The sequence below is a fragment of the Armigeres subalbatus genome, chromosome 2, assembly GCF_024139115.2.
Source record: "Armigeres subalbatus isolate Guangzhou_Male chromosome 2, GZ_Asu_2, whole genome shotgun sequence".
Taxonomy (NCBI): Eukaryota; Metazoa; Arthropoda; class Insecta; order Diptera; family Culicidae; genus Armigeres; species Armigeres subalbatus.
This window is the reverse complement of record NC_085140.1, coordinates 241,710,628-241,723,693: the sequence shown is the minus strand read 5'-3', so window position 1 is coordinate 241,723,693 and position 13,066 is coordinate 241,710,628. Positions and strand designations below refer to the sequence as shown.

Here is a 13,066-nt window from a genome sequence, read left to right as displayed (position 1 = left end):
CCAACTTTCTGCAGTTCACGAGCCAGAAGGCTCACTCGTCCAGGTTCATTTAGGGTCCTGACATTCCAGGTACTGAGTTTCCAATCATAGTCCTTATTTCGTTGCCGGGTCGGTTGCCAAAAATAACGTTCTCTTTTTCTTCTATCTCTATTTTTCGTGGTATTTGAGAGGCTTAAGTAAGCTACCTTACCGGGGTCGCGTTACCTACATCGCGATGATGGGGCTGCCACCTTAGGTATAGCTGACGCGATACAGCATTTCGTTAATCAGCCGCTGGGTACCAGGCAGACGCTGTTTGAGCCGCACCTCCTGGTGAACAGACGCTCGAGGCGTACCTTCTCACTCTAGCTGATGTCAGAAGGACGACAGTGCCCAGGCTGCACTACCAGCTAAGTACACAACCCTTAGCTGGCGGTCTAATGTCATCGGACGACCCGTGGAAGCGTGAGATAGGGACTTGTGGGGACCAGAGCTCTGTTGGGCGCTCCTTCCTTGATGTCAACCCACCATTTTGCAGCCCACAAATTCACCTACCAGTGATAAATTCCCTTTTTTGATATGTCCAAAATTAAACAGCGTTATTATAAACTTATACAGAAGCGACATCTCCATGACAGTTCATTTGTTTACTCGCTTTTGTCCTTAATTCGCGTGGGAAACGTGAAAAATGAAAAATCTCGCGTAGCATTTGATAAGGGCCTATTACAGAAATATAAACATTAATCGATTCAATACAAAACATTAGATTTTCAGCTCCTATTTCACAAGTTGATGATATTTTTAGCAGCGAATGCTTTCCAGAACGTATAATCAACACTGATTACTTACCCATAACATCAGTTGCATCGGAAACTTCGAAATTGATTAAACAAAAGTCTTTCTATTGTTTTTGCATCCTTATGGTTCGTCCATAAACTCTTTGCTAAAATCTTGTTTACAAAAACATGGGATCGATTATTTTTGGTGAGGAAATGTTTCTTTCTATGGATTTGGGACGATGACAACAATTTGGAAAATTTCCTTTTTTTGGTCCTAATTACAAGTAGTTACTTCACTTAAGACCAAGTAGACTGCTTATTCGAATTGTTTTTTTTAGTTTGAGGTAGCATCTGCCCATTTTATCCCCTACTCCATATTATGTCTGTGCTTTAACTTGTCTACATAATATCATCTGTAATGTATTTAAGTTATATCAAGATTTACATATCTATTGTCAATGCAATTGCCAAACTCAATACAATTCATATTTTGATTTTTCATAAGATTGGTTAGCGTGAAGGAGACGAAAGATAATGGAGCATGCGAAATGCTTTGTAGAGATTTGAACGAGCAGCAGATGCTCCAAACCAACATTATTTTATGAGTGTTAGGTCACAAAATAGTATTAAAAAGTTTTTTTCTAACCGGCTCCGTAACGCCCGACAGCATTTGAGCTTACCAAATGAGCGAATGAATAACAAAAAAAAAGAGTATGTTAATATTGTATTTAATCATGGCTTTGTGTCAAATGCCTCGAAAACCAAACAAAGTTATCTGCGGAATTTTGTTGCCTATATTGACGATTAAAGGTTGCATGAAGAAGAAGAAGTCGAAGGATGATATCTGAAAAATATTGCACGGGGAAGCATACGGGAAGTTTTTTAAAACTCTTCTCAAAAATTCTAGGAGCAATTTAATTAAAAACGGTTAGCAGTACGGGGTTGGACTTTCCTTCTACTGCATAATTAACGCAATTTTTCGATTTCAAATTTTATTTTATGATATTATACTTGATATACAGTATAAGAAAAGTCCAACCCCGTACTGCTTTCCGTTTTAATCTAAATTGCTTTTAGAATTTTTGAGAAGAGTTAAAAAAAAAATCCGTATACTTCCCCGTGCAATATTTTTCTAATATCATCCTTCGACTTCTTCTTCTTCATGCAACCTTTAATCGCCAATACTGTTGAAAACAATGGCGGAAAATATGAAAACAACCTATTTTGAAGTTACTCGCAAATTCGTTTGCGGAGCAGTGCGGATGATCTTTAACCCGCAATAGAAAGATGAAAGCCTATATTTTCATGTGTATACAATCTCGTAGCGGAATACGAGGGAGTACTTCTACTTTTTTAATAATGAAGTTTGTGAAAAAAGGTCAAAAACTCCATGTTATTTATGTTTATGAAAACATATCTTAATGTTAAATATAATTCATTTCAACTCATGAAGGTCCTAGGGCAGTGCATACATGATGTTTTGTGTACTATAAACCTAACATTATATGTGTTGTTTAGATTTGTCAGCAGTGGTAACTGATCTTTGTCTGACGGCACGCTAAAAACCATCAAATTAACCTGATTTTTGATAGGTTGTCATTAATACTAATAAGGAACAAACGTAAAAATTTTAATGACACATAATGGAGATAATATTGAAGAATATTCTAAAAATGTAATACCATGCAAAAGTTCGAAAAATGAAAAAGGATTTTGGGCAGACATTTGTTCTAGCTACTCCATCGTGCGCTGGGTACCAGGCAGACGCTGTTTGAGCCGCACCTCCTGGTGAACAGACGCTCGAGGCGTACCTTCTCACTCTAGCTGATGTCAGAAGGACAACAGTGCCCTGGCTGCACTACCAGCTAAGTACTCAACCCTTAGCCGGCGGTCTTTTGTCATCGGACGACCCGTGGAAGCGTGAGATAGTTAGTTTTACTCAACATGTTTGCACTACTCTACATTAAACACCTGAAAATTTCCTTTTTTTACTGCAAAAACCAGTGAACTAACTTTTTTTGCTTTTTTTACCGACTCTACTCTACTAGATACAAATCATAAACAATATTTTTATTGGCATTTTACTGCCGCTAACCGCAAGTCAGACTTATCTGTATATGGGCGCCATATACAGATAAGTCTGACTTGCTGTTAGCGGCAGTTTAGCGGTTCGAAAATATTGAGCAGAGTTTTCCCGCGTTCAATGCAGTACAAGTCTGCTAATCAGAAAACTTTTCGGAGAAAATAAGTTCATCAGTATCCAGCTTTTTACGAGCACTAATGGCTGTCTCAGTTGAGCACAGTCAAAAAACGTAATAATTTCAAAGTTCCATTAAAATTCGTACATAATTTTTTTATATTTATTTCTAGAAAATTTTTGAGACAGCGAATCTAAGTGCATGATAAAAGTAGATATAAAAAAATCATAAATCCTCAATTATTTATGTTTATTTTGACTTTGCTTGACTACTGGTAAACCGAATATTATTTCGGTTAACTTGCAAAACTTGTTAAGTAGAATTTGATCTGAAGAACTTCAATAAAGTATCTGTTTATAAGCATAATGATACTATTAAATAGTATCAGTGTTTCAATGCTAGGTATTTTCAACGCTTACTTCCAGAGGGAAGAGCCAAACATACATCTAATGCACACCAAGCTGATCAAGCTAGTATACATCATTGTCGGTCGAGTTTGTGAGCCTAATTTGTGGCCCTCATTCACTCCACTTTCAGATGACATTACAGGCTTCAGTGCGTGTGGTGCGTGGAGCCTGTGATTTATCCTGTCTTTGTACTTTGCTAACAAAAAACAATGCAGAAGTTAACTAGTTGGTCAATTTATCAGCGCGGATATATTGAGATGTACCTAACTGTTTTACCCGATGATTAACGAACTTACGTAACCGTTAAGATCGACCTAAGCCAATTAGGCTCGATGCCCACGTAGCGTCATTTCAACGCAGAGTGCACGTGGCGTCAAAAAGACGCAGGTGTGCACCGGGAAAAGCGGTAACGCAGCGACACCACGCCGATGCACACCAGCGTTATTTTAACGCTGCGTGCACGTGGCGTTAAAAAACCCACGTAGCGGTTTTTTGCGCTGCGTCCACGCCGCGTCCACGCAAGGTACCCAGCATCAAATATAGTCGTGCTTGGTACCTTGCGTGAACGTGTCGTGCACGCAGCGTAAAAAACCGCTACGTGGACATCGGCCCTTAACCTTTCAGCACGCGCGTTGTTTGTTTTCCACTATTATGGTGTAAAACTCAACAGCTGCTCGACTGTTATGTATTAATAATTTCTGAAGTGTTGTTTTGCTCTTTAAGTACAAATGCATTGTGGCATGATTTGTTAATCAACGACTGCGAAGACTTCTTGAAAAATGGTTTCCCCTAAAAACGAATATATCATAGAAAGGCTTATAAAGTAAAACCTTTGAAATAACTATAAAGGCATTGCGACGTAATTCTTCTACCGACGATGAAGATTTCTAGAGATTTATCCACGAATTAATATAATGTCCATAATGCTCGAAAATCATATGTAATCCTTTAATAGTTATTGGGCTTCTTAAACGTTTATTATCAATGGATTTAAAAGGTTATTATCCAAAGACGAGGACAGCACTTTCCTAATGTAAAATTTCTTGTGACGATCAATATGTAAACACTATCAATAAACCTTCCTTCAATTCAGCTTAGGAATTACGAGATAAAACAAAATAAATAAAAATACCAAACTAACAGCTGCTACATGAACCAAGTCTTTTGACGGTCATTTTACTCTGCGTTATTATATAAAGATTGAACATACCTGGACTTCAGGATACCTCGAAAAACTTACGAAAACATTTCCGGTCCTTCCCCTTGCAATTCAGGTTCCCGTTCTTTACCTTGAACCTTGATCGGAGGACGATTTACTTGGCAGCGAAATGTGCTAGATATCATTCTTCTATCATCCTCAGTTGCAAGAAGGTACCCGGTCACAGTCACGCGGATTGTGTGAAGGCCAAGCCATTATTTGGAAGTGTTAATCCGTCCAATAAAAGATTATTTTCTTCCTCCTTGAAAACTTTTCAACTTTTCTTGCAAGACTTGAAAAATTTGTCACGACACGACAGGTAAAATTTTTCGCGTCCGCTTTCAAACACGACCTACTTTTTCTGAATAAAGTTTCAGGCCGGATTGAAGAGAAATTATTTCATTTCTCAGTACCTTTAAATTTCGTAATTAATCTAAATACGGGGCGTGAAATCCGAAATGTCATTTGAATGACCTATAACAGTCAAACAACATTTTACAAAACTGATTGTTACTGAAAATTCATCGTCATAATCAGCTAAAAATTGAATAAGTTTTACTGTCATAATATCGGTGATATTATTGAGTAAGTTATCGTCGATATCGGATTTTGGAATATCGGTTATCGTATCGATAATTTCAACCCGATATTTATCGATTTATTTATCATCAGACTAAAGCCGGAGTGGCCTGTGCTGCACATAAAAGACTTCTCCATTCTTCATGGCTGCACTTCTCTCCAGCTCGGTACATGGCTGCACTTCGCCACCCACGCAGTCTGCGGAGGGTCCGCAAGTCGTCCTCCACCTGATCGATCCACCTTGCCCGCTGTGCACCTCGCCTTCTTGTTCCCGTCGGATCGTTGTCGAGAACCATTTTCACCGGATTACTGTCCGACATTCTGGCTACGTGCCCGGCCCACCGCAGTCTTCCGATTTTCGCGGTGTGAACGATGGATGGTTCTCCCAACAGCTGATGCAACTCGTGGTTCATTCGCCTCCTCCACGTACCGTCCGCCATCTGCAACCCACCATAGATGGTACGCAACACTTTCCTTTCGAAAACTCCCAGTGCGCGTTGGTCCTCCACAAGCATTTTCACCGGATTACTGTCCGACATTCTGGCTACGTGCCCGGCCCACCGCAGTCTTCCGATTTTCGCGGTGTGAACGATGGATGGCTCTCCCAACAGCTGATGCAACTCGTGGTTCATTCGCCTCCTCCACGTACCGTCCGCCATCTGCAACCCACCATAGATGGTACGCAACACTTTCCTTTCGAAAACTCCCAGTGCGCGTTGGTCCTCCACGAGCATCGTCCAGGTCTCGTATCCGTAGAGAACTACCGGTCTTATAAGCGTTTTGTAGATAGTCAGTTTGGTACGGCGGCGAACTCTATTCGATCGGAGCGTCTTGCGGAGTCCAAAGTACGTACGATTTCCAGCCACTATGCGTCTCCGAATTTCTCTGCTGGTATCGTTATCGGCGGTCACCAGTGAGCCCAAGTATACGAATTCTTCAACCACCTCGATTTCGTCACCACCGATAGAAACTCGTGGTGGGTGGCTCACATTGACCTCTCTTGAGCCTCTTCCTATCATGTACTTCGTCTTCGACGTGTTGATGACTAGTCCAATCCGTTTAGCTTCGCTTTTCAGTCTGATGTAGGCTTCCTCCATCCTCTCAAAGTTACGTGCCATGATATCAATGTCGTCGGCGAAACCAAATAACTGGACAGACTTCGTGAAAATCGTACCACTCGTGTCAATCCCTGCCCTTCGTATTACTCCCTCCAAAGCGATGTTGAATAGCAGACACGAAAGACCATCACCTTGCCGTAACCCTCTACGGGTTTCGAAGGGACTCGAGAATGCCCCTGAAACTCGAACTACGCACATCACCCGATCCATCGTCGCCTTGATCAACCGTATCAGTTTATCCGGAAATCCGTTTTCGTGCATTAGCTGCCATAGCTGGTCCCGATCGATTGTATCATATGCGGCTTTGAAGTCGATAAATAGATGATGTGTGGGCACGTTGTATTCGCGGCATTTCTGCAATACCTGACGTATGGCGAACACCTGGTCTGTGGTAGAGCGTTCACCCATAAATCCCGCCTGCTACTGCCCCACGAACTCTCTTGCAATTGGTGTTAGTCGGCGGCATAAAATTTGGGAGAGTACCTTGTAGGCGGCGTTCAGCAATGTGATTGCGCGGTAGTTGCTACAATCCAGCTTATCGCCCTTTTTGTAGATGGGACACACAACACCTTCCATCCACTCCTGCGGCAGAACCTCGTCCTCCCAAACCTTGGTAATCACCCAATGCAGCGCTCTAGCCAGTGCTTCACCACCGTGCTTAAACAGCTCTCCTGGTAGTTGGTCAACTCCAGGGGCTTTGTTGTTTTCAGCCGGCCGATCTCCTCCTGGATTTCCTGGAGATTCGGAGCCGGAAGTCGCATGTCCTGCGCGCGTGCTCCTAGGTTCATTACCATACCGCCACCGTTGTCTGCCATATCGCCATTCAGGTGCTCTTCGTAGTGCTGCTGCCACCTTTCGATCACCTCACGCTCGTTCGTAAGAAGGTTCCCGTTTATGTCCTACACATATCGGGCTGTGGCACGTGGCCCTTACGTGAACGGTTCAACTTCTCATAGAACTTTCGTGCGTTATTAGCGCGGTACAGTTCCTCCGTCTCTTCACGGTCTCGATCTTCCTGCTGGCGCTTTTTCCTCCGGAAAATCGAGTTTTGTCTGTTCCGCGCCCGTTTGTATCGTGCCTCGTTCGCCCTCGTGCGGTGTTGCAGCAATCTCGCCCATGCTGCATTCTTCTCCTCAACTAACTGCTCACATTCGCCGTCATACCAGTCGTTTCTCTGATCCGGAGCCACCGTGCCTAGTGCAGCGGTTGCGGTGCTTCAATGGCGGATCGAATATCTCTCAACCATCTTCAAGAGACGCTGCACCTAGCTGCTCTTCCGTTGGGAGTGCCACTTCCAGCTGCTGCGCGTAGTCTTGGGCTAGATATTTATCGATATTATCGGATATATCGATATCGTCACAGCCCTAGTATTAATGATTCGTTACTCTGCAATAGTATTGGGTACATTTCTGAGAATAAACAGCAATAAAATCGTTCATGCGCAATGTTCGTCCATATAAAAGTGGCCAACTGACGATCCTTCCTCCGACGATTACAGGATGTAGGTGAGGCCGATCATCAATCTGTTCAGTTTCGGAAAATTTATGGGCTGCCAAATATTTTGGGTAAACATGTGAATTTTGGCTGAGAAATGCCTGAGATATTGCCTGAGATAAGTCAAATCCGGGTCAATATGTGAGTTTTTTTTAGCACTGTGTACAGGAATGTTAAATGCACTGGGGTAATTGTACACCCCTTTAAGCGATTTTTCCACAAACGTTTTTACGTGGTTTTCAAAATTTGCCAGGAAATACGTAAAAATCACGAAAAAACTATTTTCGTTGAAATCGTTTTTTACATTCGAACAACATTCGGAAGCAATAATAGGTGACGAGCGTTTTTCATCCGACATGAGTCGTTCTAGAGTGTGCTATCGAGTATAATACATAATGCTAAAACATCTCGCTTTTCTTGTACCTCCTCGAATGATAATTCGTTTTCGAGATCGAATCGAAAGCCGTAATGCCAAACATGCTTGATTCGATAGAATATTGTTCAAATCGAGATGCGCAATGCCACCCCAGTATAATTCGATCGTTTGGAAATTTGACCATCTAGAATTTGTTGTATCACCAATGTTTTAAATACTCTATTGATTAAAGAATTTATTTGTAAATTCACATAAAGCTATTTCAACCAACTTGTAACTACCTACCATCGGCTGATACTTTGGCATTCGGCCAAGCGAATTAAGTAATGCGTACGACGTTTAATTTTGATTTATCTTTCTCTTTTATCCAAACCACAACAATAGCCATGTCTACAATTACTGTACCAGCGTTCATCAGCAGCCTGCTAATCGGCAATCATCATCCAAGGTTTCGAAAAAAGGAACGGCAATTCCTTCCGGTGAGCAGCAGATGGCAAAACCATTAAAATCAGGCATTGAATTTAATCCATACCATTTAACCGTAGGTGGTGCTCAACTCGTCGGCCAGGAGTTGTACAAGCGCCTGAAGGAATTTCTCGAATGTTACTTGATCAAATTGCAAGCAAATGGCATCGATCTTATGGACGAGGAAGTTTTGAGCTTCTACACGAAGCGATGGGAAGAGTATCAGTTCTCGAGTAAAGTGCTGCACGGCGTGTGCGCCTATCTGAATCGACATTGGGTGAAACGCGAGTGCGAAGAGGGCCGCAAGGATGTCTACGAAATCTATCAGTTGGCGCTGGTAACGTGGCGCGGAAACCTATTCAAGCAGCTTAACAAGCAAGTCACGAACGCGGTCCTGAAGCTGATCGAACGGGAACGCAATGGTGAAACCATCAACTCGCGTCTGGTATCCGGTGTGATCAACTGTTATGTCGAGCTGGGACTTAACGAGGAGGATCCGAATGCGAAAGGACAGAATCTTTCGGTATATAAGGAAAGCTTTGAAAATATTTTCCTGGAGGATACCGAAATGTAGGAATTATTAACGAATTATCGATTTTGAATTGTATTCTACGTTCGTGTTTTTTCAGGTTCTACACTCGTGAAAGTGCGGAATTCCTGAGGGAGAATCCCGTGACCGAGTACATGAAGCGTGTCGAATTGCGACTGAACGAGGAGCAGAAGCGTGTGCAGGTGTACTTGCATGAAAGCACCCAAGACAGGTTGGCCAAAACATGCGAACGGGTGCTGATTCAAAAACATTTAGAACAGTTCCGTACTGAGTTCCAGAATCTACTGGATTCTGATAAGAACTCCGATCTGCGTCGTATGTATTCGCTAGTAGCACGCATCACAGAAGGGCTGGTGGAATTAAAGGCGATCCTGGAAACCCACATCCACAACCAAGGTTTAGCTGCGATTGCCAAGTGCGGAGAAGCTGCTTTGAATGTATGTTTTTGGAAATTCGCATATAGAATACTTGTCTTGTGCAGTGGTTTTCTAGAGCTGAAATAATTAAACGTTTTTTTTATCCCAACAGGATCCTAAGATCTACGTTCAAACCATTCTGGAGGTGCACAAGAAGTACAATGCACTGGTACTTACGGCATTCAACAACGACAGTGGATTTGTGGCTGCATTGGACAAGGCCTGTGGTAAATTTATCAACACAAATGCCGTCACAGAAGCCAGCAAGAGTGCCAGTAAGAGTCCAGAACTTCTGGCCAAATATTGTGATTTGTTGCTGAAGAAATCTAGCAAAAATCCAGAGGAAGCAGAACTGGAAGATACCCTGAATCAAGTGGTAAGTACCGCTCCGACAATCATTCTTTTTTGCTGTTTTTAATTAGCCATTAGCCATTTTAATTAGCTCTTACTATTTCGACTGCACTATTATATCCTGGATGCGTAGAATATGGTACTTGTAGTTGTACCGGTTGGATGCGTGTTTTTATATATCTTTTGTTGTTATATAAAAATATTTTCTCTTGGACAAAGTTTAAAACTGTTACGATGATTATTACGTAATTGTTTACTCGGATATCTGTACCGTCATCTGTTGTAATTTACGAAATAGGAGTCATTGTATATTATGGATTTTTTTTATCGTGGAAAGTGTTGTTCACTCTGAGTGTTATGTTTACGTTAACTGTTTTCCCTGTATCTAATCTGGTGATTCCGTAAATTTTTAGATGGTTGTCTTCAAATACATCGAAGATAAGGATGTATTCCAGAAGTTCTACAGTAAAATGCTGGCCAAGCGCCTCTGTCATCACATGTCCGCAAGCGACGATGCCGAAGCATCGATGATTTCCAAACTGAAGCAGGCCTGCGGGTTCGAGTACACCAGCAAATTACAGCGAATGTTCCAGGACATTGGAGTTTCGAAGGATCTCAACGAACAATACAAACAGCACGTCAAGGGACTGCGAGACGCAACCAGGCAGCAAACTGGCAATGAAATCGACTTCACTATATTGGTGCTTTCCAGCGGTTCCTGGCCGTTCAATCAAAGCTTCACGTTTTCGCTACCGTTTGAGGCAAGTGTCGCTTGATGCCATTATTCATATCCAAACTATGAGCTATACTGTTTGATTATTTTGTAGCTTGAACAATCTGTCCATCGATTTAACAATTTTTATGCCAAACAACATTCCGGACGAAAGCTCAACTGGCTGTACAACATGTGTCGTGGCGAGCTAATCACAAACTGCTTCCGGATGCGGTATACTCTCCAGGTACGAGGTGTATAGTATATGAATTATGGGTTAGTCAATCAACTGCTCTTTTCAGGCCAGCACGTTCCAAATGGCCGTTCTACTACAGTTTAATGAACAACAATCGTGGACTATTCAACAATTGAGTGAGAACACCGGTAGGTTAAATTGGCACAAACTAGTTTTTTTTTTGTTTTATTCAACATTATTTCATTCCCTTTCCAGGAATTAATCACGAAAACTTGATCCAGGTTCTACAGATTCTTCTCAAGACAAAACTGCTTGAATCCTACGACGACGAAGCCAATCTTCAACCATCTTCTTCAGTTGAGCTAAATACTGGATTCAAGAAGTAAGTGAAAACCACCAGATTTGGTATATTCCCAATCTCAGTTGTAGTGGTTTCGAAAAGAAGGAATCAATCTGTAAAATGTTCGAGTTGGCTTATATTAAGCTTTATTGTGGTTGACCTCACTGTATACGATCGCGTGTGAGAGACGTTTATCGCAAGCTGTAACGATAATGAACTGTTTCGGGAGGGTGCAGGGTGATCCTTTGCATGCTAATCGCTTTCGTCAGGGGACGGAACAAATGTTATGCCATAAAATTATTAACCTTCTCGGGTCGACGCCCTTCGGGTTCCTCTGCATCCCGATCTGCTCCGTCCGGCCTTTATGGTCGCATGTCGTTTGGGACTGCGAAATCAATCGCCTCTTGGTCGCTCCTTCAATGGAGAAGAAGGTATCGGCTTTGGGCACCTTTGCCCTGAAAAGGGCGATTTGGATTACACAATTCCGTGGAAGCAACCACTCGGATACCGGATCGCTCGAGTGGACTGCTGCTCAGATGGACTCGGCTGGGAGAATTTCTGAAGAAAAGAATAAACCACTTTCTTCTGCAACTAATTTTATTCTTCCGTTACTTTGAATTACAAAATATAACTGAAGAAAAATATGTGGCCTGCGCCATTTTTATAATGAATCTGATGCATTGGCATCGCACCGGCAGGTTGCCTCTGTCTCGCCGCCGTCGTCATGATGCTCGGTTCGAGAAAGGGGCGTTGCTTGCATCGCCGAAATACTGGAAATAAGATTTATGGCTGCTTCGCGTCAATTCGATTTCAGAGCGAACAGTTCTCGTTCTCGATTTTCCATAGCTCTACACGGACTAAACTGTCGTATGTCGCCTTAAAATCGTCATAAAGATGGTACGTTGGGACCTGATTTTCACGACATTTTTGAAGAATTTGCCGTGCAGTAAAGATCTGATCCGTTGTTGTACGGCCGTCCAATCAGTCGGCTTGATAACATGAGACGGGTCTGCTGTCGCACTATCCGTCTATAACGCTCCACGTTCTGCGGGGTCCCTTGCTACAGCGCGACCGGTTCTTCTCCTCTACAATCTGTCTGTACTTTTCGTCGATCCAATCGTCCCGCCGATTTATTTTGCCACCGAAAAGTGAATCCTATAGCTGACCACGACTTAGATAATGATAGTTATTTTACTTGTAAGGATTTACGACGAATAGATACGGTAGGGCAAATTTCATTATCTTCGCTCAACTTTAAAGCGATGCTCTTTCAAACTTTAAAACTAGGTTTTCCATCTATGCAGAAACGACCCTGGTAGATTAGTATTAGACAAATAAAATGAGTATCGACTTAAACTGAATTACGTTGAAAACAAAAAACAAAGATTCTAAGGATTCCCTGCAGGTGAATTAAACGAGATAAAACAAATGACATCTTACGAAATACTTGACAAAATTAGAAGTAAACTTACTGTTTAAAACTTGTAATACCAGACATCACTGTAATTGGTAGAAGACATAAAGATGGGCACAATTCTCCAAACTACTTCCTTAACCGCATCAAAATGTGTGAGAGAATGTATGTATGTTTTTGTGAGTGTGTGTAGCAATCATCATCTGAAGAGTGTGTTTAATCTGTGAATCACACTATGAAGAACTGAATGTTTAATACGCTCATCAAGCTAGTTATCATTAATTAATTGTGTTTTCAAATATTTGGATCTGCTTCAAGAACAATAGCATAAAATTTGATTTAGGAAATGAGTGGAAAATTATGCTGAAGTGTTTTGGGTGATGACTGAGAAGTGCAAAATATAAATAATGTAAAAATTGATGAATCGATGTTAGATGGTGTTGGCAGTCATGGGTGTACATTAAGTGAATCAACTCATCATTAAACACACGACT

The 13,066-nt window shown here is 41.8% G+C and overlaps 1 protein-coding gene across 3 annotated transcripts in view; it reads left to right on the top strand.

Annotated features, from left to right (window-relative positions):
- Positions 1-13,066, top strand: part of LOC134211990 (cullin-1) — a 30,014-nt gene that overhangs the window by 6,326 nt on the left and 10,622 nt on the right. For 2 of the 3 annotated variants that reach the window (XM_062689440.1, XM_062689439.1), the window contains exons 4-10: positions 8,513-9,163; positions 9,223-9,580; positions 9,672-9,935; positions 10,324-10,671; positions 10,738-10,869; positions 10,925-11,006; positions 11,074-11,200. In XM_062689440.1, the coding sequence (XP_062545424.1) occupies positions 8,513-9,163; positions 9,223-9,580; positions 9,672-9,935; positions 10,324-10,671; positions 10,738-10,869; positions 10,925-11,006; positions 11,074-11,200 (1,962 nt within the window). The remainder of the gene's footprint in view (positions 1-8,512; positions 9,164-9,222; positions 9,581-9,671; positions 9,936-10,323; positions 10,672-10,737; positions 10,870-10,924; positions 11,007-11,073; positions 11,201-13,066) is intronic. The other variant, XM_062689441.1, reaches the window with a different exon arrangement.